This window comes from Bos grunniens, chromosome 1 (assembly GCF_055505025.1).
Source record: "Bos grunniens cultivar Pamir isolate PY7600 chromosome 1, Bosgru_T2T1.0, whole genome shotgun sequence".
NCBI lineage: Eukaryota > Metazoa > Chordata > Mammalia > Artiodactyla > Bovidae > Bos > Bos grunniens.
Genome location: NC_141165.1, coordinates 19,240,821 through 19,267,604, shown reverse-complemented (window position 1 = coordinate 19,267,604; position 26,784 = coordinate 19,240,821). Strand labels below are relative to the sequence as shown.

The 26,784-nt window shown below is 42.4% G+C and overlaps 1 protein-coding gene across 1 annotated transcript in view; it reads left to right on the top strand.

Annotated features, from left to right (window-relative positions):
- Positions 1 to 26,784, top strand: part of CPNE4 (copine 4) — a 687,587-nt gene that overhangs the window by 646,281 nt on the left and 14,522 nt on the right. The window contains exons 9-13 of the mRNA XM_086350140.1: positions 181 to 267; positions 4,197 to 4,256; positions 15,144 to 15,277; positions 22,960 to 23,014; positions 25,998 to 26,049. Coding sequence (XP_086206266.1) covers positions 181 to 267; positions 4,197 to 4,256; positions 15,144 to 15,277; positions 22,960 to 23,014; positions 25,998 to 26,049 — 388 coding nt within the window. The remainder of the gene's footprint in view (positions 1 to 180; positions 268 to 4,196; positions 4,257 to 15,143; positions 15,278 to 22,959; positions 23,015 to 25,997; positions 26,050 to 26,784) is intronic.

Sequence of the window (26,784 nt, the reverse complement as noted above, 5' to 3'; positions counted from 1 at the left end):
AGATGATGTCAGAGTCTTCCTCTCACCACTTCTCCTTCCTTCCCCTCCAGACGCAAAGAGATCAGCTATAGACCAGGTGTCAGTCCTCAGGACTGCCTGCAGTGGCACCCAGGGGCCTCCTCATGAATGACTCCACTTCTTCCTGAGCTGGCAATCATAGTATAACCTTTCTTATTGCAGGTGCAGTGGGAGTGTATCAACCCCAAGTACAAAGCCAAGAAGAAGAATTATAAGAACTCGGGCATTGTGATTTTGAATCAGTGCAAGGTATAAGCATAGCCCCTGTCTTCCAGGAGTATGAAACTAAGGCCGTCTGGGAGGAAGGCCCAGGTGGTCTGCACAGAAAGAGTGTCAAGAAGATATGATCTTTTTAAAATAAAAAAATCAGAAAGTCAAGGTATTAGTGGACATACATTATAAGTTTGGGTGGTTTTGGAGCTGTGGTAGGCCAATGCCTCCATCACCTCAACAAAGACAGTCCTGCCCAAAGATAACAGAGTCCTGGTCACAAGTCAGGGCCTTCTCTTCCCAGGACATCACCAGAGGGAGGTCCCCAGATGGGGATAACCAACATTTCTAAAGCTCCTGAGTGAGTGAGTGAAAGTCGTTGAGTTGAGTCCAATTCTTCGCGACCCCATGGACTGTACAGTCCATGGAATTCTCCAGGCCTGAATACTGGAGTGGGTAGCCATTCCCTTCTTCAGAGGATCTTCCCAACCCAGGAATCGAACCCAGGTCTCCTGCATTGCAGGCAAGTTCTTCACCAGCTGAGCCACCAGGAAAGCCCAAGGATACTGGAGTGGGTAGTCTATCCCTTCTTCAGGGAATCTTCCTGACCCAGGAATCGAAACAGGGTCTCCTGCATTACAGGCAGATTCTTTACCAGCTGGGCTAAATGGAAGCCCCAACTTCCATGTAATAAGTACTAAGTTTTTAATAAAAAAGATTTTAAATAGAATAGTTAATATTACCAGAACTGTACCAAGACAATGTAATACCACAAAAAGTTATGGAAAATAGCAATAATCTGCCAATAACAGGATTATTTCTATTACATTCTAAATTCAAATTTTAATCTTCATTTATGCATATTTCACAAAAGAAAACACTAATATTAAGTTTTAGAGTAAATTTTTACTCTTATTTTTTTGTACTTTTATTCCATACATTAAAGTATTGCCATTTCAAAGTAACATCTACAGCTTCCCAGAAGAACTAGTTTTAATACTGGCAGTCTACCTGTTCAATACACACCTATATAAATCTTTTCTTGTCAGAGATCTCAATATTAAGTACTCTACACCAGGCTTTTTTGTTCTGTGAACTCTGTTTCACTAAAACTTTCGTTCTCCATTTCCCCTTCCGTAACCACAGTCATACTCAGACTTAAAGATTTATCTTTCTTACGTATATTCTGCATGCCACCTCTGTCTCTGGAAGACACTTTCCTTCCTGCTGACACTTTCTAAAGTGTCATTTTTAGGCACTTTCTAAAGCACCTACTCTGTGCTTATCACACAAAGTGATCATCACTAGTACTTACCACTCAGTGTTTTGTATGTGGCACCTCCTCCATGCTGAAGAGATACCATGAAAACAAGACATGGGGGATGAGTAAAGCACCTAAAAATTTCTCCCAGAGGGGCTCTAACTCCACAGAAAATCTCTGGGAATAATTTTGCCACTGGTTGAGTACTTACTTTGGTAAAAAATAACTATAATATGTTCTGTTATTCTTACCACAACTCTGAGATTTCTACTTTCAGATGTGATTGTAACTAGTTCATTGTCACACACATGGTAAGAGCTGAGATTGTCATCTCTGTCTGTCTGACTCCATGATGTGAGACTTCCATGCCATCCAGTTTCTCTCTAAATATATCGGGTTCCTCTTCTCAGAGTTGGCATTCCTGGCTTCCAGGGGCTGTGGGAGCCCATTCTCATATAACGGAAGAGTTGGGGGGAAGACTGATGGGTCTGGCTTAGGTCACAGGCCTATCTCATGAACTAATTACTGGAACTAGACGATAACAATGCTTACCCCATCTGGGGTCATTGTTTTGATAATGTTTGCCGTGTTTTATGATGCTTTGATATCTTGGGGCCTTGCATACTGGAAGGAACTGCCTGTCTTAGGTTTAGCTAATTACTCAAGATAGCAATTAGCATGCCTATGAGCCCATCTTTGATATGCAGATGGAGCAATCCAGAGCCTGTATCCCTAGCCACCCCCTTTCCTGAGCTCTCACACACCAAGCCAATATTCCCCCTGCAAGCCCAATATCCCCCCAGAGCCAGCTTCAGACAATTAGAGACCATCCCTATTTCCCAGAGCATCCAGAATCACTCATTATTCAGTCCTAAACCTGATTAACTGCTTACCTTGCCTCACTCATTCCTCCCCACAAAAACCACCATAGTGACTTTTGTCTGTGCTTTCCCTGTATGCCTCCTGCCTCCTGACTAACCCAGTGCTACCCCACATGGCCCCCTTGTGTGGCAGGACATGCCTTCAGTCCTTTGGGGAGCTGTGAATAATAAACTCTTCTTTCAAAGGCAGTTGTCTCTGGAAAGGCAGTTGTCTCTGGTCATCTTACTTACCTACCTATACAGACCAAATCCTGGTGCATTCAAAACAGTCCTGTGCCCCTAGAAGCAGGAGAAAAGAAGATCCAGATGAGTCAGTTCAACCGTCCATCTCTGTAAGGTGACTGTGCATATAACTGTTTCGATCTAAGAGTCTGGTACTCAGAGGACATGGTATTGATAGGGATATAGTAGTAGGTCCACCCACTCCAGTACTCTTTGGCTTCCATGGTGGCTCAGACAGTAAAGAACCTGCCTGCACTGGGGGAGATCTCCCCTGGAGGAGGGCATGGCAACCCACTCCATTATTCTTCCCTGGAGAATCCCCACGGACAGAGGAGCCTGGTGGGCTACAGTCCATGCGGTCACAAAGAGTCAGACATGGCTGAGTGATTAAGTACAACACAGCATCTCAACTATCAGGCAAAGCATCCCCATAAGGAAGCCAGGAGCAGGCACTATTCTGAGGGCCCAGTAAACATCAGCCCTGAGACAAGTCTGCTGATAGATGTGTGCCACCTGGAGGTGGTGCCTGGAAATGCTGCCACAGGGTTTTGTGGGTCAGTCTTTGAGAAGCTGCCCTGAGCTTCAGATGGAATATGAGAAGCAAGGGTCAAAAATCAGCTGATGGTTGTACAAGTAAAATGATCCAGATTGTGAGCTCTATAACTGCAGGTACCGTGCCTGTTTCTTTTCTCCCTGTATCCTTAGCATCCAGGGCATGGTGGAGGCTCAATAAATCCTTGTCAAATAACTGCATAGATGAATGTCACCAAGACTCAAGCAGCAGAATCATAATGAAGCAGAAATGAAGGCTAGAAATCAGTAAAGAGTGTGAGGACATGGAAGCTAGGGGTGGGGCAGGAAGCAGGAAGCCTGTTGACTTCCAGCCTAGAGGTCAAAAGGATGCATTTGGGTCCCACCTCCACCATCTAGGTAGATGATCTTAGCCTCAGTTTCCTCGTGGATTAAATGGACACAATAATAATCATAGAATCACCTTCACAGGCTCGTTCAAAGAATTAAATAAGATCATGTATGTTAAGAGCTTGGCGTACAGTTCCGTTCAGTTCAGTTACTCAGTCGTGTCTGATTCTTTGCGACCCCATGAATTGCAGCAGCGCTCAGTAAATATTAACCCTTGTTCTTCATGGCAAGGGAGGAATCTCACTAGCTGGCAGCTTACAGTGAAGAGCTTCTTGGATAATTGTGACCTTGAAGCTGCTTGTCTTTTTCACTGTGGTGTTAGGAACGTTACCAGAACTGGGACTTAGACACAAGCAGCAAGACTGAAGCTAAGTGTGAGACTTCATGGATTTCAAACCAGTGGTGACCCATGAAAACACAGTACCAGTCTCACCCCAGAGGCAGAGGCTGATTAAAATCATATGTAAACCCAAAAAGAGTGAGAAAGAGGACAATGGTTGCAGCCCTCACAGGCCCATCTGTTTTCTTTCTCTCCTCTCATGAAAGATAATCAGCTGACTCCTCTTTTCCCACAGGCCTTTCTCTGCTCTCCCCTCTAGGTCAGCAAACCCCAAGCTTAGGCCTTTAATGTGTAAGTACTCGGATCACACTGTTCTAATACAGCTTCCTCTCCTCCCGTGCAGATCCACAAGATGCATTCTTTCTTGGACTACATCATGGGTGGCTGCCAAATCCAGTTTACAGTGAGTTGTTTGTTTGTTCTTACTCAGGGAGCGAGGTTGGAGGGCAGGGCTGGGTGTGGGGCACGAGGACCCACAGTCTGTTCAGACCCTGGGTTGGCTTTGCTCAGGTCTCACTGCTGAAATATCATACAGTAACATCTCTGACCAACCTAGATAGCATATTCAAAAGCAGAGACATTACTTTGCCAACAAAGGTCCGTCTAGTCAAGGCTATGGTTTTTCCAGTGGTCATGTATGGATGTGAGAGTTGAACTGTGAAGAAAGCTGAGTGCTGAAGAATTGATGCTTTTGAACTGTGGTGTTGGAGAAGACTCTTGAGAGTCCCTTGGACTGCAAGGAGATCCAACCAGTCCATCCTAAAGGAGATCAGTCCTGGGTGTTCATTGGAAGGACTGATGCTAAAGCTGAAACTCCAATACTTTGGCCACCTCATGCAAAGAGTTGACTCATTGGAAAAGACTCTGATGCTGGGAGGGATTGGGGGCAGGAGGAGAAGGGGATGACAGAGGATAAGATGGCTGGATGGCATCACCAACTCGATGAACATGAGTTTGAGTGAACTTCGGGAGTTGGTGATGGACAGGGAGGCCTGGCATGCTGTGATTCATGGGGTCGCAAAGAGTTGGACATGACTGAGTGACTGAACTGAACTGAACTGAACATCTCTTTACAATGAGGTCACACTTATGTTTTCCCCATGACTATTTTTTCAGCATCCTATCAGGAAATGCATGCCATTCAACCTCAGGGGGTTTGGGGAACCAGTCTATTATGTTTTCCATTCTTTCAGTAACTGCAGGAGGCAGGAGGTAGTGGGTGGGTTGCCAGATTCCACCACTGGGTGAAAAGTTTGGGGAAGGAGTGAACCGTGCTAAAACATCCCACTGAACCATGGCTGACATCTTGGTTGTGTTCATTTGGACAGAACACAAGCTTACATGTCGAGCCCAATGGTCAGTGCCAAGAGTAAGCCATCTAGATGACTCATCAGGCAATGAAAAAGTGAATTCCAAAAGACTAGAGAACCAGTCTGTCAATGTTGAGAAATAGAATTAATGAGTGGACTAAGGGTCTTCTCCTACATGGAGTCTGTAAGTCCATGGGATTTGTACACTCCTAATAATGTATTTGGTGGTGGGCTGGGTCTTTTTTAAGTGTCTGGGTGGGCCAAGATTGTAAATTCACCTGCCCTTGAAAAATTTGCTCTCAGTGGCTTCATATTCAAAATCCTCCTAGTTTCCAGTAGACATGACCTGCAAAAAGAGAATACCCAGATGACAAAAAATAGATCTATTAAAACCTGTGGGAAAATCATGTGGATGTAAACAAGTTGTGCAGCATCTGTGCCCCATCTTACAGAAGTGTACTTGTGAAACTCAGCCCTATTTAGCTCCCTAGACGGGCTCAATCATGTGAGGAAGGCAAAGAAAATGGTTTGAGCCCAAGAGAGTCAACTGAACCAATGTGTTCCTGAGACAAAAGGTAGTGGAACCCAAAGGATTAGAGGGGGCTTCCCCAAGGGGATGAGATAAGGCCTCTCCCTAGATAGCGGCTGGGCTTTTGCTATAACCTACCTATGTCCTGCCTAAACTCAGGCCATTGTTCATTTGCCACTGAATATTTACGGAAGTTAATTATAGATTATGGTCATTTCTTTAAAGTCTAAGGTTCTCTAAAGGCACACCCATAGAGCACCCCACCCCCATATACACACTGGCATGTTTAGAAGGTAGTAACCATGTGTATTGTGGGCAAACACCCCGACCTCTGTCTGTCCTGGGCACTTGGAGGTGGAGGAGCCAGCAATGTCACAGAGGAGACAGTGTCCCATGATCTTAGGCAAAAGGCTGGTTTCAGGAAACTATTCATAGATTTTCAAGTGAAAGCTCTATCGATTTGGGTCTGTTTTAGGTTCTATAGATCCCATGCTTTTGGACAACTCTTTAGTCAACCTTCAGGGGCTTGCTTTGCCCTTGGAGTTGGGCTGCAAAGAGTCAGCCCCAGTGAAAACTGAAAATTTGAGCCCAGAAGGTTCCAGCTCTACACCCTGGCTCACAGAGGAGAGGGGAGGTTGTATGGTCCTCCTGACCCAAGAAGATTATTCTTCTGGCTTTGCTCTCCCCTCCTTCTCACTTTTTTAAAAAGCGCTTGAGTAATAAGAAATTACTTGAGTAATAAGAAACCCATTTTTTAAAACTAATTACTTGCCAATTAGCCTTTTATTTTTTAACTTTATTTATTTTGGCTTCACTGGGTTTTTGTTGCTACGTGCGTGTGGACTTTCTCTATTTGCAGCGAGTGGAGGCTACTCTTCATTGCAGTGCACGGGTTTCTCATTGTGGTGGCTTCGGTAGGTGTGGCTAGCAGGCTCTAGAGCATGGGCTGAGTTGCATGTGGAATCTTCCTGCAGCAGGGATCAAACCTGTGTCCCCTGCATGGCAGGCAGATACTTAACCACTGGATCACCAGATGTCCCATCCTTCTCACTTTCGTTGACCCTCCCCAACTTGGAGGGACCACCTCAGTTGTTATCACCACCACTTCCCCAGCCCCCACTTCTCAGGCCTCCAGCATCCACAGAGGGACCTGCAGGAAGTCTGCAGTGAGTGAGGAGCAAGACCTCTGAAGAGGGAGAGCAGGTGCAGATAAATGCCAAGGAGAGGAGGCCAGACCATAAGCAGTGCCTAGAACAAAATCCTTCCTCCTGGAGGGCTCCAGGCCAGGGATGCAGGAGAAGGTGCTAGGTGTTTTATTTTGAGGTTTCTGTTAAAGAAAACATAACAACCACCTCATTGTCATTTTCCTCTAAAATTAAGTCAATAATTTCTTATTACTCAAGCATTGCCAGCTAATGTAAATGATAAGCTATAATGCAAACTATTATTAACAATTGACCTGCCTTACTTAATTTGGCCTTGTATTTATTATCTGCCCAGTCATTTCATTGAAGCCATCTGGAAAAATGAAGGGAACTTTGCAGAGGGATGAGAAATGAGAAGAGGGCTTCCTGGTGTGGAGATGGGCAGAACAGAGGAAGTGAGTCCAGGATGACTCAAATGTTTTGTGCCTGAAGACAAAGCATGTTGGCCCCATTCACAGAAATATGGAAATCAAGATTAGCCACCAGACAGAAGAATGAACTTCCCCAAAGATGTTGTGAGGGTGTTTTCAGGTATCCCAGTGAGATGGCATTTATAAATACAGCCCTTGGTTTCAGGAGAGAGGTGGAAGCTGCACATATATAGGTCTGGAGGAGATAGCTAAAGAGGAGAAGACAGAAAGATAGGGGGCCTGGTAACAGAATGTTATGGAAAATATGCATTCAGCAACAGGGAAAAGAGGAGCCAACAGTAAGATAAGATATGCCAGAGGAAAAGGTCCCAGAGGAGGCAGAAACTCAGATGATCAGGAGAAAGTCTTACAGGATCAAGGACAATAATCTCATATGCTAAAGAAAAGGTGAAGAATGAAAATCAGTGACTGAGCCATGTGATGAGTAAGCACAAGTCGTCTTCAGAAGAGCAACTTCAGCAGAATGAGACCGTAGGCCCAGGTGTTTGGGGTGTAACAGACAGTGAGGACATGAATGCAGTGGGTATATCTACTTGTTCAAGACAGCCGACAGTGAAGGAAAGACAAGAGGCAGAAAGTAGGTGCCAACCTGAGGATGAGAAGAGGGAAATTTTAAGTAATAAAATAAGCAGAAAAGATCCCAGGGAGGGAAGCAGATAAAGGATGCTAAAAAGAGCCCCCATCAGTGATTCTTTCTCTTTTTCGGTCCCATGGACCACTTGAAATCTGACACAAGATCTATATCCTCTCACTGGAAAGTGCACACACTCCACCCCACACACAACTGCAGGATGCCCTTGGGCATCTGTGAGGACAACCTTTGTTCCTCGTGTGAATTCTTGAGTCATAAGGACTCTGGAGCAACAGTCGTGTCGTGGTCTTGGAAGAGCTGGGCAGAGATTGAGGGAGAGAAATTGGGTTCCATGCATTTGGCACATGGCACAGCAGCCAAAAGAAAACCAAATACTAGAATTTCACCTACAAAATCAACAGCTATAGACAGCATAGATGAGGCCAGACTCCACAAGACATCTGGAAAGACAATGGTAGAAGAATTAAATGTTTCTGTTGAAAGTTATTGCCTTTCCAGATGCGAAAAACATTCATTGTAAAATGGATTTTCACGGAATCAGGTTGTAAGCAACACAAACGTCCAACAATAAGATAATGGCTATATAAATCACTGTAGCTCATCTAGGTGGACTGTGGTAAAGCCATTTTAAGTGATAATTATAGTGACTTGTAATCACATGAGGATATGTTAATGTCATTAAGTGAAGAAAAAAGAATATAAAGCAAAGCTACCCTATGATTACAACTATGTTAAATGTCTATATGTGTTATATATATATTTTACATATAAAATTTTAAAATATTTTGTATTTATATATATGTAAAACTAAAAAAAGAAAAATATGACTTATTGAACTAGTAGAATCCTGAGTGGTCATTTTTCTCATATTATATTCAGATGACCCTTTTTATTATTTGTAATTTTTTTAAATTAAAAGGGGTATTGCTGGGACTTCCCTGGTGGTTGGGACTTTGCCTTCCAATGCAGGGAGTGGGGGTTCAATCCCTGGTCTGGGAGCTTAGATGCCACATGCTTTGTGGCCAGGGAACCAAAGCATAAAACAGAAACAATATTGTTACAAATTCAATAAAGGCTTTAAAAATGGCCCACATCAAAAAAATCTTAAAAAGGGGGGTATCACTTTTCATTATCTCTGATTTTATTATCTATTTTTTAATAATATGATATAACAAGCTAAATGTGGCTAAGCTTGAAGATTAGCCTTCAAGCCTAAGAAAACATCACCTATTAAAGGTCCTCTCCTGTCATCTTTTCTGACTTTAATACACTTAGGACATCCTATGCCCACACTATGTCTCAGTTTAGTTTTAAATCCTGATTTTAAATGCCAGACTAAATAGTGATGGACTCTTGTGTAGACCTCTGAGACATGAGACTGAGTCCTGGGTTGAAGAGGAGAATGTTTTGCACGTTCCAGGAAGTGAACCAGACAACATCCAGGTTCTTTCTCATCTTGTCTTGGTTCCTATTTCTTTCCTGCTATGGAGTTTTGAGGAGGCAGAAAAGCACAAGAATTATATGTGTTATTTAAGAAATGGTCCAGATTGAACAGTATCACCACCTATAAGGCTCGTTGTATAGGCCCAAATTGTATACAAACTTAAAAAGAAGAATGAACAGCTGCCCTATAGCAGATGATATCAAAAAGATTTCAGAGAGATCAGACAGCTAACCAGAGATGGGTTCACAGCAGCTTTCCCCAAAAAAACATCCAGGTGGGTCTTAAAAGGCCCAGTTGTCAGAGGCAGGGAAGGGATCTGAGGCATGGGCTCGGTTCAGGTAAGAAGCTAAAAATATCCAAGGAAGGATAACATCGTTAGCGTCCAGCCTTTTTCGGAAGCAGTTCTTCACACTGGGGACTTGGCAGCATAAAGAAAGTAAGCACTTTGCTCTCATACTTTACAAGATTTTGTAAAACTGCACCATGGCTCTGCTTAATGAACAGCAAGGCCTCCTGGGCAGAAGGGGAAACAAAGGAGGCCTGCTCTGGGGCTGCCCACTGGGAAGACGGGAGTGCAAACCAGAACCGCAGGCTTTCCTAAATGCTTCATAGCAGAAGAGGAAAATAGTAGCTCTGCAAGCCAGCCACATTCAGGAAGCCAGGAATCAAGAGCCTCCTCCACAAACTGGCATTTTTCAGCCATTTTCTTGCTTTTATTTCTCAACTTAGTCCCATCTTTCACAGCCTCCCTGTTGCTTTTTAAAATAAACCTAACCTTTTTCTCTGTTCTCTTTGCACTCATGCTAACTTAAAGAGCACAGAGAATTGGTGGTAGAAGACCACCTCCTGAAGACAAAATTCTTATCTCCAGCCTCATCAGGGAGATTTTCGGGAACCATCACTTGCCGGGGGGCGGGGGGTGGGGGTGAATATTTGAGCTGCTTTGTACCTGAGACTGTCTATTTACTGTCAAGTAAAATGATAAAGTGAGACGAGGTATCCGAGAACTATATTGTAAAGTAAAAAAAATAATAATAAAATTTAAAGAAAAGATTTTAATGACCCAGATAACCACGATGGTGTGATCACTCATCTACAGCTAGACATCTTGGAGGAAGTATGAACTCAAGTGGGCCTTAGGAAGCATCACTACAAACAAAGATAGTGGAGGTGATGGAATTCCAGTTGAGCTATTTCAAACCCTAAAAGATAATGCTGTAAAAGTGCTGCACTTATTAAGCCAGCAAATTTGGAAAACTCAGCAGTGGCCACAGGACTGGAAAAGGTCAGTTTTCATTCCAATCCCAAAGAAAGGCAAAGCCAAAGAATGCTCCAACTACTGCACAATTGCACTCGTCTCACACACTAGTAAAGTAATACTCAAAATTTTACAAGCTAGGCTTCAAGAGTATGTGAACCGAGAATTTCCAGATGTTCAAGCTGGTTTTGGAAAAGGCAGAGGAACCAGAGATCAAATTGCCAACATCCGCTGGATCATTGAAAAAGCAAGAAAATTCCAGAAAAATATCTACCTCTGCTTCATTGACTACACTAAAACCTCTGATTGTGTGGGTCACAAAAAACTGTGTAAAATTCTTTGGGAGATGGGAATACCAGGCCACCTTACCTGCCTCCTGAGAAACCTGTATTCAGGTTTCTAACAAGAAGCAACTGTTAGAACCGGACATGGAACAACAGACTGGTTCCAAATTGGGAAAGGAGTACATCAGGGCTGTATATTGTCAATCAGCTTATTTAACTTCCATGCAGAGTACATCATGCAAAATGCTGGGCAGGATGAAGCACAAGCTGAAATCAAGATTTCCAGGAGAAATATGAATAACCTCAGATATTCAGATGACACCACCATTATGGCAGAAAGTGAAGAGGGACAAAAGAGCCTCTTGATGAAAGTGAGAGAGGAGAGTGGAAAAGCTGGCTTAAAACTCAACATTCAAAAACTAAGATCATGGCATCTGGCCCCATCACTTCATGGCAAACAGATGGGGGAAAAAAATGGAAACAATGACAGACTTTATTTTCTTGGACTTCAAAATCACTGCAAGTGTTGACTACAGCCATGAAATTAAAAGATGTTTGCCCCTTGGAAGAAAAGCTATGACCAACCGAGACAGCATGTTAAAAAGCAGAGACATTACTTTGCCGACAAAGGTCTGTCTAGTCAAACTTATGGTTTTTCCAGTAGTCATGTATGGATGTGAGAGTTGTACTACAAAGAAAGCTGGGTGCCGAAGGATTGATGCTTTTGAACTGTGGTGCTGGAGAAAACTCTTGAGAGTCCCTTGGACTGCAAGGAAATCAAACCAGTCAATCCTAAAGGAAATCAGTCCTGAATATTCATTGGACAGACAGATGCTGAAGGTGAAACTCCAATACTTTGGCCACCTGATGTGAAGAGCTGACTCATTAGAAAAGACCCTGATGCTGAGAAAGATTGAAGGCAGGAAGAGAAGGGGACGACAGAGGATAAGATGGTTGGATGGCATCACTGACTCAATGGACATGAGTTTGAGCAAGCTCCAGGAATTGGCAAAGGACAGGGAAGCCTGCCATACTGGAGTCCATAAATTGGACACAACTGAGTGACTGAACAACTACAACAACAAATGATAAAATATTTTTATGAGCAGAGGGAACTATAGAAAGCAGCACATGATAGATATCATTATTTTATTTCCTTTTTTCATCAGATAATGTTTAGTTTAATACCCTTCCCCAAAGTTTCATCAGCATCTCCTGAGCTTGAAGAGCCTCTGTGGTTGTCATAAATAAGGGGGTCATCCCCACTAAAAGAGTGCAAACCCCAGAGGCCTGCAGAAAAATAAAAAGCAATTTCCATTGGGCATGTTTTTCTCTACAGCACCACCAGGAACAGGCAACTCAATACTGCCTACTAACCTTGAACTTCAAGTTACCCCACTTCATAATCTCCTCCATCCCCAAGGAGATCTGGCCACTCCCTTCCCTAACTGGCATCCGCTTCACAATCAGTCAACGAATATCTTATTTCTATTCCATGCTTAATATATTCCATCACAATCCTCTTCTCACCACGATCTCTGCCTCTCCCTTGTTTGTTAAGCATAAGGGAATTATTCCAAGCCTAGGGATGAAGAGTTGATAGAAATGAAAAGATGTAGAGCACTGGGACCAGAGTGAAGAAAGAGAGGAAAGCACCTAGGGTGCAAAATTTAAGGATGCATCACTCGGATCGGGCAAGTGTAGGGTCAGCTCAAATGAGTACCTTCCTGAGTTTATGCCTCTCTTGTCTTACTCTAATCCCAGCCCTATGATTTTTTTCAAAATTTAATATAGTTGTTGCCAAAATTTTTAATGCTCATCCAGATGTTACATGCACTTCTTCCCACATCACAGAGACTCATCCAGGTGATACACCTGGGCTCAGATGCTGCCTTTTGATGCCTACATGCTTGGAGGATCTCACCTGTGCTTAGCAGGATTAGATGTTCAATTATGTTTCTTGAGTTGCCATTTTTCTTTATGGAGGTTTCCCCCTCTGTTCTTTATATTATCTGATTTATCTGATTTCATTCTCTGGTTTTACATCAGGATAGCAGCATGTTTTTGTCATCACAAGACACCCTTGACAATCAGGCAATCAACACATGTGGGACAACTGCAGTATTAAAAAACACAGGTAGACTGGAACATCAGTGATTTGCAATATTTGCAATGACACTGATAAATCAGAGCAGAATCAAGTGTGTGTGTGTGTGTGTGTTAAGTCGCTTCAGTCATGTCTGGCTCTGTGACTCTATGGACTATAGCCCACCAGGCTCCTCTGTCCTTGGGATATTCCAGGCAAGAATACTGGAGTGAGTTTCCATTTCCTTCTTCAGGTGATCTTCCTGACCCAGGGATCAAACCCACATCTCTTATGTCTCCTGCATTGGCAGGCGGATTCTTTACCACTAGTGCTACCTGAGAATCAAGTTTATCTCTGCAACATCCTTACAGTCTCTAGAATGTTCTACAGTTCTAAAGTGCTTTCTTTCCACAGTAGGAGAGAAAAAGATGCTTTTCTTCTAGCCTTCCCAGCACTATGTTTACTTTTAAACACTATGTACACCTGTGAGGTGCCATGATCTCTTAAGTGTGTCTTGTCAGGACAGAAGTCAAGTGTGGTGGGTGTGTGTAGAAGCTTAGCAAATCCAGGAGGCCTGAGATGCTTGATTTCTCCAAACCCTGTCTCTTGGGTACCTTTTGAGTATCTTTCTTGGAGAAGTTTTCCAGGGATTATCTGAATGTATCTGGACCTTCGTCTGGTTGGTGCCCCATAGGTGTGACCTAGAATGCTTTTTGATTGAAAAATGCATGTAGACTTGCCACCCTCAACTAACTTTTCACCACAGTTCATGTTATCTTCCTCTCTTTTTTCACTGGCTTGGCTTTCACCTTCGGGATGAAATCTATCTCAGAAGATATTAGATTTTACTGATCCTTTTAGGTCACCCTCAATTACCCATTACTCAGTCACCCATTATCCCACTATTTTTTTTCTTTTTAAAAATTATTTTATGTTCATGTTTTTATTGAAGTATATTTGATTTACAATGTTGTTTTAATTTCTGCTCTATAGTAAAGTAATTCAGTTATACATATACACACATTCTTTTTAAAATACTATTTTCCATTACAGTTTATCATGGGATGCTGAATACAGTCATCTGCAATATACAGTGGGACCTTGCTGCTTATCCAGTCTATTATAATAGTTTACAGCCTTTTGTTATTGAGTCATCAAGTTGTGTCCGACTCTTTACAACCCCACAGACTCTAGCCCACCAGACTTCCCTGTCCTTCACTATCTCCCGGAGGTTGCTCAAACTCATGTCCATTGAGTCAGTGATGCCATCCAACCATCTCATTCTCTGTAGCCCCCTTCTCCTGCCCTCAATCTTCCCCATCATCAGTGTCTTTTCCAATGAGTTGGCTCTTCACATCAGTATTGGAGCTTCAGCATCAGTCCTTCGAGTGAACATTCAGGGTTGACTTCCTTTAGTTTACAGCTGCTCACCCCAAACTCCCACTCCATCCTTCCCCCACACCCTCTCCTCCTTGGTAACCACAAGTCTGTTCTCCATGTCTCTGAGTATGTTTCTGTTTGTACATAAGCTCATCTGGTCATATTTTAGATTTCACATATAAGTGATATCATATTTGTCTTTCTCTTTCTGACTTACTTTTTGCTTAGTATGATAATCTCTAGTTGCGTCCATGTTGCTGCAAATGCATTATTTCATTCTTTTTATGGCCAATTATTATTCCCCTGTATATATGTACCACATCTTCTTTATCCTTTTATCTGTGGATGGACATTTAGGTCGATTCCCTGTCTTAGCTATTGTGAATACCACTGTTATGAACATAGAGGGTGCATGTATCTTTTTGAAATAGAGTTTTGTCTGGATATATGCTCAGGAGGAGGATTGCTAGATCACATAGTAACTCTATTTTTAGTGTTCTGAGGAACTTCCATAAGAACCTCCATACTGTTTTCCATATTGGCTGCACCAATTTACATTCCCACCAAGAGTATAGGAGACTGCCCTTCTCACCACATCCTCTCCAACATTTGAACAACTAGTTTTTAAAGCTAATGAATTTCTTCTCTAACTCTGATTGTCAGCAGGATGTGTAACATACCATTTTCCCCCTCCCTCAGGCTGCATCGCTGTCAAGGTTAAATGAAATATGTTCACTTTAAATCCACCCACTCTCCTATCTTCTCTTCCAGGTAGCTATAGATTTCACGGCCTCCAATGGGGACCCCAGGAACAGCTGTTCCCTGCACTACATTCACCCCTACCAGCCCAATGAGTACCTGAAGGCCTTGGTGGCAGTGGGAGAGATTTGCCAAGACTATGACAGGTATGAGACTTCTCATCTCTGGTGGTTCTTGTGGCCCCTAGCTGATCCTGGGCAGAATAATGGAAATGAAGTTATGCTGAGACTCATGAGGGGACAAAATAAAGCCTAGCTCTAAATGTGTTATCCTCTTCACCTCTAGAGGAACTGAATTCATGCCAAGCTCACACTGGCCACCAAAAAATCCTTTCTTCTCTTACTTGGCTGGCAGGACCACTGGATAGAGATTTTGGTTTCTCTTTTGTGAAGTTTCATTATGTGCCTTACTACATACAGAAACTTGCAAAGTTGGTTGCATTGACTAGCAGCATAATGTCGCAGAACATCAAGCTCCACTTGAACATCTAAATCAGCATCTGCATTGTAACATGATTCCAAGATGATTCGTGTGCAATTTGAGATTTGAGAAGCACGGGTTAATTGGGCACTATTCTTTCTGATCCTCATACTAACCCTTCTGTCATGGGTGTTGTTTAACAGAAGAGGAAAACTGTGCAGGGAGATGAAGTAGTGTGTGCCCTGACCTACAGCCAAGGGCAGGATTTAAACCCAGAGTCAGCTCCTTCCACAGCATAAGCTCATAATCATGGGATTTCACTGGTCTCAAGAGCTATTGGTAACTTCAGCAGAGGGTGTGCATGTGCCCATGACAGTGTTTATATGTGTTTGTATGTCTGTATAGAAAACACAATTTTGAGATCAAATCAGTATTATACTTATTTTTACTTGATGGCAAACATTGACCTTGCCCACCAAGAGAATTCCTTGTAAGAAGTGATTTACATAAACTACATTGAACTGAATTTATTTTGCCTTTCCAGTATTTCTAGATTGAGGTGAAGTTGTTCACATGTTTGATTAAGAAGGTTCTTTGAAATAGAACCAGGGTAAATATATTGTGGGTAAATCTCAGTTGACAGCCTGATGTGATTGTAAATCAGGACTAGTTGGTAATAAGCAATAACTAAGTGACTTGAAAGTTGCTCAGTCATGTCTGACTATTTGCGACCCTATGGACTATACAGTCCATAGAATTCTACAGGCCAGAATACTGGAGTTGGGTAGCCTTTCCCTTTTCCAGGGGATCTTCCCAACCCAGGAATTGAACCTAGGTCTCCCGCATTGCAGGCAGATTCTTTACCAGCTGAGCCACCAGGGAAGCCCAAGCAGTAACTAACTGACCAGGAAAATAAAGTGACTCTGTCCTCCAATTTCAGAGAGATTTCATGAAATGGCCTGATTTCTGTTCTTTCTAGTCTCATAATTGGTGAAAACCATATTAAAAACCTGATACCCAGGCGCTTAAGGAGTGACACAACCTATGACCAGAAGGTGCATGAGTGTCCTTCCCACTGGCGAGTCTCTGGATTCAGATTGGTCATCACCAATAACTCAGATGTGTATGATGCTAGTTGGGGATGAATGCACAGATGCAGTCAAATCAGATAGTGCTAAACATGAGACCCTTGCCAACACTTCCCCTCCATGTTTGAAACAGAGAGCAGCAATAGCATTTTAAATTACCTTGTTCAAATGATACTGGTACTTAACCTTGAAATATTGTCCGTGAAGGCAACTTGAATCCCAGCTCTTGATTTCTTCAGGCCCCAATTCAGGAAGGATTCTTAGAGAGGCTCAAGTCATAATGGAGATTTCTACCGAGAGGGAAAAAACAGACAGATTGCAATTCCCACTGTTAGAAACGCCTCCAAATATCCCCCAAGATACCACCACAGTAATTTCCTCCTTTCTTTCTCTCTCTCTCTCCACGCCCCCCCAAACACACACACAATGTTAGCTTGTGTCATAATGTGTCCATTTAAGAGAAGAAAAGTGAGAACTTCTTCAGGATTCTTAATAACTTTTAAATATTGAAATGCTCATAAAATAAAGTAGGTAAAAGCACTTAATACAACACAATAGACACTTAGTTGAGTCAGTAAAGTTGGCCTTGACTGACTCTGCAGGCACAAGGCAGCCTAGTAATGAATTCCAAAGAGCAAATTAATGGCTTGGCCAGAAATTAAGATGCCAACACCCAGAGCCCTTGCTGTGTTTCTGCAGCAGATTTATTGGACAGGCTACAGAACTTCTGTTTCCTGATTACCTCAAACTCAAAATGCAGATAAGACAGTCAGAGGGACCCACACACCTTTTAGAGCTATTATCCCTTTATAATATGAGACAGACAAAGCCTGCAGAGGATTTTTGTATTTCCTCAAAAGTACAGATAAAAGTAAGAGAGATCACCTTCGGGTTACATAAAGAATCATCTCAGATGATTCTTTTAAAAAACTGATTCATGTTATATGTGACAAAAACCATCAAAATATTGTAATTATCCTCCAATTAAAATAAATTAATTTTTAAAAAATTTTTAAAGGAAAATACCAAAGTTGTTGGTCCCAACTGGCCAAGAAAATCAGATTTCTTCAACTCACTGGAACATTTTTATTTTTCATGTAAAGAAAGCACCTCAGCATTGAAATCGGCACACTAATCACTTCATGAAAACTGACAAGTTTCCCTCACTTCTCTGTGTGGGTGGAAAGACAATAGACAGACAGTCAGGACATTGTAAGTAGGGGCTTTGGAATTAATTTATTTTTGCATCAAAGTCAGTGAGGTTGCTGCTCAAAAAGAAACAGTTGAGTAAAAACTGACAGAAGGCTCCCTTTGCCCACCTGCAGCGACCCAGAGGCATTTAATCCCCAGGAACCTTGAAATTCCGCTCAGCCTCTGACAGCCAAGAGTTCTCTTCCTGCCTTGTACATTCACTGCTCACGGGTCATGACGAGCTGATCCATGAAGCTGAACACTTGAGAGACGCGTGAAGCTCAGAGTTCTCAGGGCTGCCTTGAGGGGAGGCTCAGGTCCTAAGCCTGGCAGGCAGCTCTGCTAGCCCATTTTTCTTTGTGTTTCCGAAAGAGAGACCCCTACCTTCCGTCTCCTCCAACTCCCCAAGTGTGTGCCTCCCAAACGAGCTCATCTTTTCCCAGTTGGTTGTAGCCCTCCCCCAGCTCCTACAGACAACGTGGTCTCTTTAGGCTGCTCCAGGCCAGGGTGGCATCCATTCCTAGGGCTCGGCAGAGATGTGAGTCTCTGACAAGCATCTCTTCCAAAGACTGCTGGGTAGGGTGCTATGAGGTACAGTTAGAAATGAAACAGGCTGGAATGCAGAGGATTGGGCTAGAAGTCAAAAGTCACATCACAGTGCTGTCTTTTTCACTCTGCAGACACCAATCCATTGTTCTCTTGGCTCCCCTTTGGAACCATTCAGTTCAGTTCAGTCATGTCTGACTCTTTGCGACCCCATGAATCACAGCACACCAGGCCTCCCTGTCCATCACCAACTCCCGGAGTTCACCCAGACTCACGTCCATCGAGTCAGTGATGCCATCCAGCCATCTCGTCCTCTGTCCCCTTCTCCTCCTGCCCCCAATCCCTCCCAGCATCAGACTCTTTTCCAATGAGTCAACTCGTCACATGAGGTGGCCAAAGTACTGGAGTTTCAGCTTTAGCATCATTCCTTCCAAAGAAATCCCAGGGCTGATCTCCTTCAGAATGGACTGGTTGGATCTCCCTGCAGTCCAAGGGACTCTCAAGAGTCTTCTCCAACACCACAGTTCAAAAGCAGCAATTCTTCAGCGCTCAGCTTTCTTCACAGTCCAACTCTCATATCCATACATAACCACTGGAAAAACCATAGCCTTGACTAGACGAACCTTCATTGGCAAAGTAATGTCTCTGCTTTTCAATATGCTATTTAGATTCATCATAACTTTTCTTCCAAGGAGTAAGCGTCTTTTAATTTCATGGCTGCAGTCACCATCTGCAGTCCTAAAACAGTCTGGTGCCTGGGCCTGATCCCCAGATTTAATTAGTCTGGTGCACATCCTGAGGTTAAACTCCTTGGGCCTTGTTTCCTTGACAGCAAATGAAAGATTCAGCTAACTTCCCCTGCAGAGTAGTTGTAAGAATTAGATATAAAAGTTCTGCCTTTTGTACATTCTTAATAAATAATAGAGGCTTATTAAGTGATAGAGGCTTATACTCTTTACTTATATTTAAAACATCAGCTGACACAAAAGGGAAAAGAACTATAGTGTCAGACCTAAAAGTCATTTTGGACCAATGACCTGTACAATTTTTGGCTCACATACCCCTAAAAAGAATGTTTAAACATATAACCTTCACACCCTATTATATTGAAATCTAACATTTTCCATCATGAGTTTAAATAGTGACAAAGAATGAAAATTCTAATGTAATGTAAATATGGACATTTAAAAATAAAACTCTTACATAACTCTACTGAATGCATCCAGCAGAACTAAACGCCACTGGATACCTACCATCATCCATTTAAAAACTGCGTGAACAAGTTCATCAGCTTGAGTTGAGAATTCTGTTACTTCTTTTTCATGAAGTCATATTTTCATTCCCTTCTCCCATAGAATTTCATCCCAATGTATCTTTAAAATTTGATTTGAAATTCCTTAATCGATTACTATATCTTTAATTAAAATATGAATATAAATTGTTAAATTTCCAATTTCTAAAATTTCCTATTTCTAAATTTCAAATCTAATGAAAAGATCTGAAGCATTTAAAAATATCTTCTGGTTTAGTTTTTATTATAATCATTATTGTTGCCTACTTGATCACAAATATTTGGGAAATTTCAATAACTGATTATTGCCTATAAAAATCTTTTTTTAATCTTAATGAAACAGATACTCCCCAGTTAGTTTACATATCTGTGGGTAACTGCCCCCTCTGACCAGAATGGAAAAGTCCAGCATCAGTTCTAATTCAATTTTTTGTTTTATCAATGTAAATACTAAGAAAGCTTGTTTTTATAAGTCCATGGTAATGGAAAGAGTTTGCCTAGCAGTGTTATGAAGTTCTCTCAATTCAAAGTTTTATATAAAAAATTACATATCTATCATCAAAAGATATTTTTAATGGTCTACCATCTGACATCAGCACTTCCAACAGTTCTTTTAAGCAAAAACTGGCAACTACCTGACTCATGAAAGGATTTGTTTGCTAGCAAGTCATTCTCATCAGGAAATGTCCCTTTGTATTCTGCTTGGAGCTTCCACAAAGGGGAGCAGTGCACATGGCGGCTGAGATTCTGCGTGGGTGAGCAGAGGGTAACTGGGAGAGGGGAGGTGTGAATGAGGAGCAGGTACTTCAATCACAGACGTTCCCAGATCAATTTCAGCAAAGACTACATGGAGACGTAAAGGAGCTGAATATTGATTTCCTTTAAAAGCAAAGAGGCTATGCTCTTATATCTATAGAAGGGCTTTGCACCTCCACATAACCCAACTTTAAGACCACCACTTTAGAGAACAGCCTTTATGTAATGTCTAGCTGTTCTAAAATGCGATTTTACTGAATTCATCTCCACTTCCTTATGGACACAGTCTCTAATTCATCTCTTGCTTTAGCCCCCTCTACCTTACCTGGGAAGATAAAAATGCATCTCCCATTGGCAGATCATCTGACCAAGGTCTTTTCCTAAGTTCACGACAGCAAGCTCATTGCCACTGAAAACACTGGGCTCTTTGATCATATTTTATACTATTTTATTCCAATAGTAAGAAATAGTGCCTTCAGAAAATTCAATCTGCCTTGAATTTTCCAGATTGGGAGGTTCTACCAGTCTTCTCAGTAGTTTCTAAATGGCCCCTTTATAAGTGCTGGTAGGTCTCATTTTAAGTTCTCTGATGTGTTGGCAAGCCTTCACTTGCCTGTGTGCTCAACTTGCCTTCCCTTTCTCTGTCTAGTTTTATTTTTAATCAGCAAGAGTGAATGTTTAAATCTATTGTTCTTAGGCTTAATTATTTTTTCCTTTATATGCTTATTAGAGCCTGTGTGGTGGTTAACTTCAGAGAATTGACACCCTCATGACTCATTAATTATTCCCCTTGTAGGTGAGACATTTTCCCTACCTTCCTGCTGTTGAAACTCAATTGTGTAACAGTGCCTCGTGCTCAGTAAACTTCAAATCCCCAAGGGTGGCTTGAAGGTATAAAATCTGAAACACTGGTTTGCTGATTAGAAACAGAATACTAGATCTCACCTCTCTTAAACTCATCAAAGAAAATAAAAGGTGTGGAGCTTCCTAATTTTCTCTGCTTTGACTTCTGAACCATCTGAGTTGGAAGAAGCTGGACCCATCCTCCACCCAGAACAGCTTTCTTCCAGACTTAACTAGAAAGTACCTCTAAAAACTCCCTGACATTCCTCACCCTTATCCTAGCTAAGAAAGAATCTCTGAAACAAAGCATTTCAATATTTCCAAGGCCCAGAAATATTTCAGACCTGTGTCTAATCCTTTATAAGCTTTTATGATTTTCTGTTTATCATCATTAATACCCTAATACCTGCTGCTGCTGCTGCCAAGTCACTTCAGTCGTATCCAACTCCGTGCGACCCCATAGACAGCAGCCCACCAGGCTCGCCCATCCCTGGGATTCTCCAGGCAAGAACACTGGAGTGGGTTGCCATTTCCTTCTCCAATGTATGAAAGTGAAAAGTCAAAGTGAAGTCGCTCAGTTGTGTCCGACTCTTAGTGACCCCATGGACTGCAGCCTACCAGGCTCCTCCATCCATGGAATTTTCCAGGCAAGAGTACTGGAGTGGATATAAGCAAAGTCCATATCTACATAACAGAGAGGGAAAGGGGGAACTGGTAATTTTCTGACAAATTTAGCCTCTGATTTCAAAGAATTCTGATTTCCCTGAATCTCCCAACCCCTGCCCCAAATTTGGTCGAATTGGGTGTATTTTGGTGAAGGTCTATCAAAGCCATCTTTGGCTACCAGTGACCTCATCTAAATCAGTAGATGGTGATAGGTGACAGTTTGGCTTTGATCCTTTGACTTCTCGGCCTGGGGCTCCCCTTTTGCTTCCAGAGACATTCCAGGGACAGTGAGCCCTTATCTGAATTTCCTCTTCTCTTTGACTCTGCAAGAATTGAGAAACGGAGGAATTGTTCCAAGAACAAATCTCAATTGAGTCTTTAATGGGAGAGCAAATAAAAAGTAGGTGTCCTGAGAAGGACATGCCCTCTTCAAAGAGCAATATTCCTGAACTCCACTGCAACAATCCCGTGACAGCACAAAATTCACTTAAGAAGTGTCTTGTTTATGGTCTGATCAGGGGCCCAGTTACAGAAAGCACAAGAGGAAACCACATTTAATACTGTACATAATCATTAAGTTTTGATGGTATAATAGAAAATTCATAGGCTTTGGAATTAAACAGTGCTTGCTGGTAAACACCTTAGTTCACTTTCTTAGACTTTTTGAGGCTCAGTTTATTCATCAGTAAAATAGAAATAAAAAGTAGGTGGACCTTCAAATGTTGTATGAAAATTAACTAAGTATAGACATGGCCTAGCATCATATCTGGTGTTGTAGTGCCAGTCAATGTTCATTCTTCTCCTTCTCACTTCTCACCTATAGCATAGGAAAGCAGTAAAGTGATGAGCTTTGGGGATTGTTTCTTTATTTCAGTTTTCCACTCTATTGCTGTCCCCTGTTACCACAGGTAATCAAAAAGCATGAGTTAGCATTTGGCATAATGACCTGTTCTGGGGAAGCAATTCAGGTTTATGTTTTTCTTTCTCATTAGATGAAAAAATGCAGCAACTTCTTTTTTAATTTCAGTGACAAAATGTTCCCAGCCTTTGGGTTCGGTGCCAGGATACCCCCAGAGTACACGGTGAGTGGGTGTTTTACTATAAACAAAGGATGGCATGGGTTTCCCTCACAGGAGTCTCACACTTTCAACCTTTAATATAATCATGTAAAGGCCCATAGTCAGAAGTGATCTTCACAACCAGTGAGGTTAGCTCCTTGAGCTGGTGTATAGATGTCACCCATTCTCCTGGGATTCTCGATGGGCTGTCTCAGAGTCAATTCCAAATGAAAACTTCCATTGTTTAGCTTCATATAGACAAGTCAGACACTGTGGAAACACTTGGAAGTTGATCTTCAATGGCTCAGAGCCCATCTATTCAGATCTCCCCTGGAGAAAGACCCTATTGACCATTCTGACAGTGAAAGTCCATGACAGTGAAGTCTACAGACTCCCTCATCCCAAGTTCCTAAGTGCCAGTCTTGTGTGGGAGATACACAGAGATACACAGAAAGAGCTACTTGGGTTCAGAGAATTTGGAGCTGAAAAGCTACTGTAAAAACACTGGAATCCTATTTGACCTTGATGCCAATTTCTCATGACACAAAGAAGGCAAAGACTGTACATGGAGAGATTTGTGCTGCAGTGGGGCTGAGGCACTCTCCCATGGTATACCAGATGGCCCGGGTGGGAGAATCTTGGGGAGTAGCAGGGCTCCCTGTTCCTCAGGAGGCCTCTGAGATCCCAGATAAATACAAGCAATACTGCCCACTTATCAATTTCTCTTTTACTGACCAATCTGAGCTGCACTTCAGGAGGCAGATGCCAACTTTTGCTCCCACCCCACAGCAGTCAGACTGAAGGCCTTTTCATGAAAAAAGGAATCCACCTTCCTTTTCCTGCTGGAGTGAGCAGTGATGGAGTAGCCTGTCTCCATGACCTGTCCTCCTGCTTGTTTGCCTGTGGCCCACACTGTTTTCCCTGCTGGCCACGCTACAGAATTCCGGAAGCATTTGTTGGAAATGGAGCACATGATGGGGGAAGAATATAGATCAAGTGTTGTCAACTGTTGGCTTATAGGTGTTAATCAGGCCACAAATATATTCTGAGACTTTTTTTTTTTTTAAGAATTAGACAATTACATGAAAATGTCAGATTTCTGGCTTCTCTGGAAAAACTGAAAGACATGGAAATACTAAAATTAAAAGATCATACATAAAAGAATTAACCAGATCTCAGGATATGCAGTCACCTTCAGATGGGGTATCAGTTCCAGGATGTAGGCAGGTGGGTGCCCACCTTCCTCATAGAACTGCTAAGCCTCTAGCCTGGAATTGAACCTGGACAACCACCAGTCCAGCTGTCCTGAGATGTGTAAGCATATTCCCCAATTCCCCTAGGTCGCCTTGGCCCAGTGGGGCTAAGGATAGAGGTGTGCGGCATACCTGGCTCCAGGCCTTCCTGTCCTCATCCCTGACATCTGCCTGGTCCCCCTCCTAAAGCAACTTCTTCTAGCTGTTAGCTAAAGTCCTGATTCCCCTCCTGATCCACTCTGCCTGACAGCTAACTTCTTCCTGCTACCCTACCAGGCATCCCTCATGCATCCTCACTCTATTCCCCCAAAGCCATTCAGACATCCCTTTTCCATGCCTCATCTCCATGCCTCATCTCCCCTCTGTTCCAGACAGGCCCTGATGGTCTTAGCAACTCAGGTGCCCCCAGAGAATTTATAAGGTTACCATAACTTATTTCTTCAGGACAAAATCTCAGTTTGCATTGAAACTGAGTCACAATCACCTCCGTCTTAGTTTGCAGTCTCCAGGGACCTTGCAGCAAGGATTAGGATCCAAGCAGTTTATTTGAGAGGTGGAGAAAGCCTCAGTAGAGAGAGGGCAAATGGGAAGAAGTCAACATAGGGTTTACTAAAAAGTCGTTACCAGCATGGACAGCCAAAGCCAAATCCTGGGAGACAGTGCAGGGTACACACAGACCCCAAGGGATTAGAGGGCTGGGATACTGATTCACAGCCTCCTGTCAGCCCATGTTGAAGAGCTACTCTCCAGGGACATTACTCTCAGGGGACATTAATTCCCCAACACTTTTTGCCTGTCACCTGGGTAAGTCATGCCAGCTCTGGAAGCTCAAGAAAAACTTAAGATAAATAAACCAGGTAAGATAACGGACAGTTGATTGAGTTGCCTGGGAGAGCCAAGGGCAAGGGAATGTGGCTAAGGCACCAACAGCATCAGCTCTGACCCCCACTGGGAAAAAAGGGATTTTTACCACAATGACCTATTTTCTTGGCCCCAGAGAGTCAGTGCTTTGGGAAATAGCCTTTGAAATGGAAACCTCAATAAAATTCCATGTGACCCAATAAAAATGTCTAGATGCCAAGACACACCTCTTATTTTATCAAGTTTTAGAAAGAAAAAAATAAGCCACATACTATTTGACCTTGTATTGTACATAGGTCCCACCAGGTAGAGGAATCTGTATTGGAAGTTTCCAAATTATGTTACTTTATTACTTTTCCAAAAGCTAGAGTCTATTTTTGCCTGTATGTATGTGAAAATCCTCCTGCCCAGCAGTTCTATATATTATGTTAGAATGAGTCGTAAATGTCAACAGCTTAGCTGGAGCCTTCGTAAGCATAGCCATCTCGAGCAGACAGCTTGGGTTATTGAGTTATCATTTTTTAATCACTTGGTCCAAATAGAACTCAGCCAAATCTAGCCACTGTTCTGAGGCCACTTCTCTCTTGAAGCTATTTGGAGTTAACATTTTTCTGAAATCTTTCCTTGTATTTTTTTTCATATACCTTATTCTTCCTCCCCTGCCAGCATTTATCTGATTCTAGAAAATCTCCCTGTCACCTCAACTCCACAGGGAGCTTAGAATCCACCCTCCATCTCAGAGAGATTCTGTAAAGGCTTAAAATGGTTCCTGCTGCTTGACACAAAATGAATGTAATGAGCGTCTGTTTGCAGACTCTAACCCCAGTGCCTCCTGACTGGATTAATGTTGTCATTCTCCTGTCTTCCTTTTGTAAATTTTAATTGGTGTCCAGGTCTCTCATGACTTCGCCATCAACTTTAATGAAGACAACCCGGAATGTGCAGGTAAATCACGATGTGAAAGGAAGCTGGGGTCCCACAGCCCTTCCCTTCCCCTTTTTACCATCTTAGTTTCTCTCTCCTGATGCAGTACGTCAGTGATGATTGTCCACAGCAGAGAATTAGGCTCCCTAGACCCAAATAACAAGAGAGCAGAGGTATAAGAGCTGGAAAAGACAGAATGCAGAAGAGGTCTTGAGCTTACAGCAAGAATATCAATCCCAATTCTGGATTCCTCTGGCCAAAAAAAAAAAAAAAACTTGAGGGAAGGGTCACCTGATGGGCAGTGATAAGATAACCCCCTTTCTGTTTTCCAAGTTGTCATCAAGTATTTATTTTTTACAACTTCCTATGTAGTAATAAGAAGAGGGGAAAGTATGGACATCATATGACAATCTTACCATAGTGGTAATGGAGTCATTTCAGTGGTTTTGTGCCAGAAAGAGCTCCTTAAAGACTTTGATCCCTATTCTGTTATTTCCAGCTGGAGATTCTCCAACACATTCCACAAAATAATGATGATGACTATGATGATAAATTGTATCCTAGAATCATTTTTCCTGGTTTCTAAATGATAAATAGAGCCAATCACATCTGTTGCTATGAAAATGGTAAGACATTTTTACAGTGGGCTAGTGGAAATGTTCATGTCTCTCCTCCTTCCTGTCAAGGAGGAACCCAGAACATAGTTAATTCAGATCCTGTGGGGGGTGTCAAGCTTTCTGCAGTTTCTTTCACAAA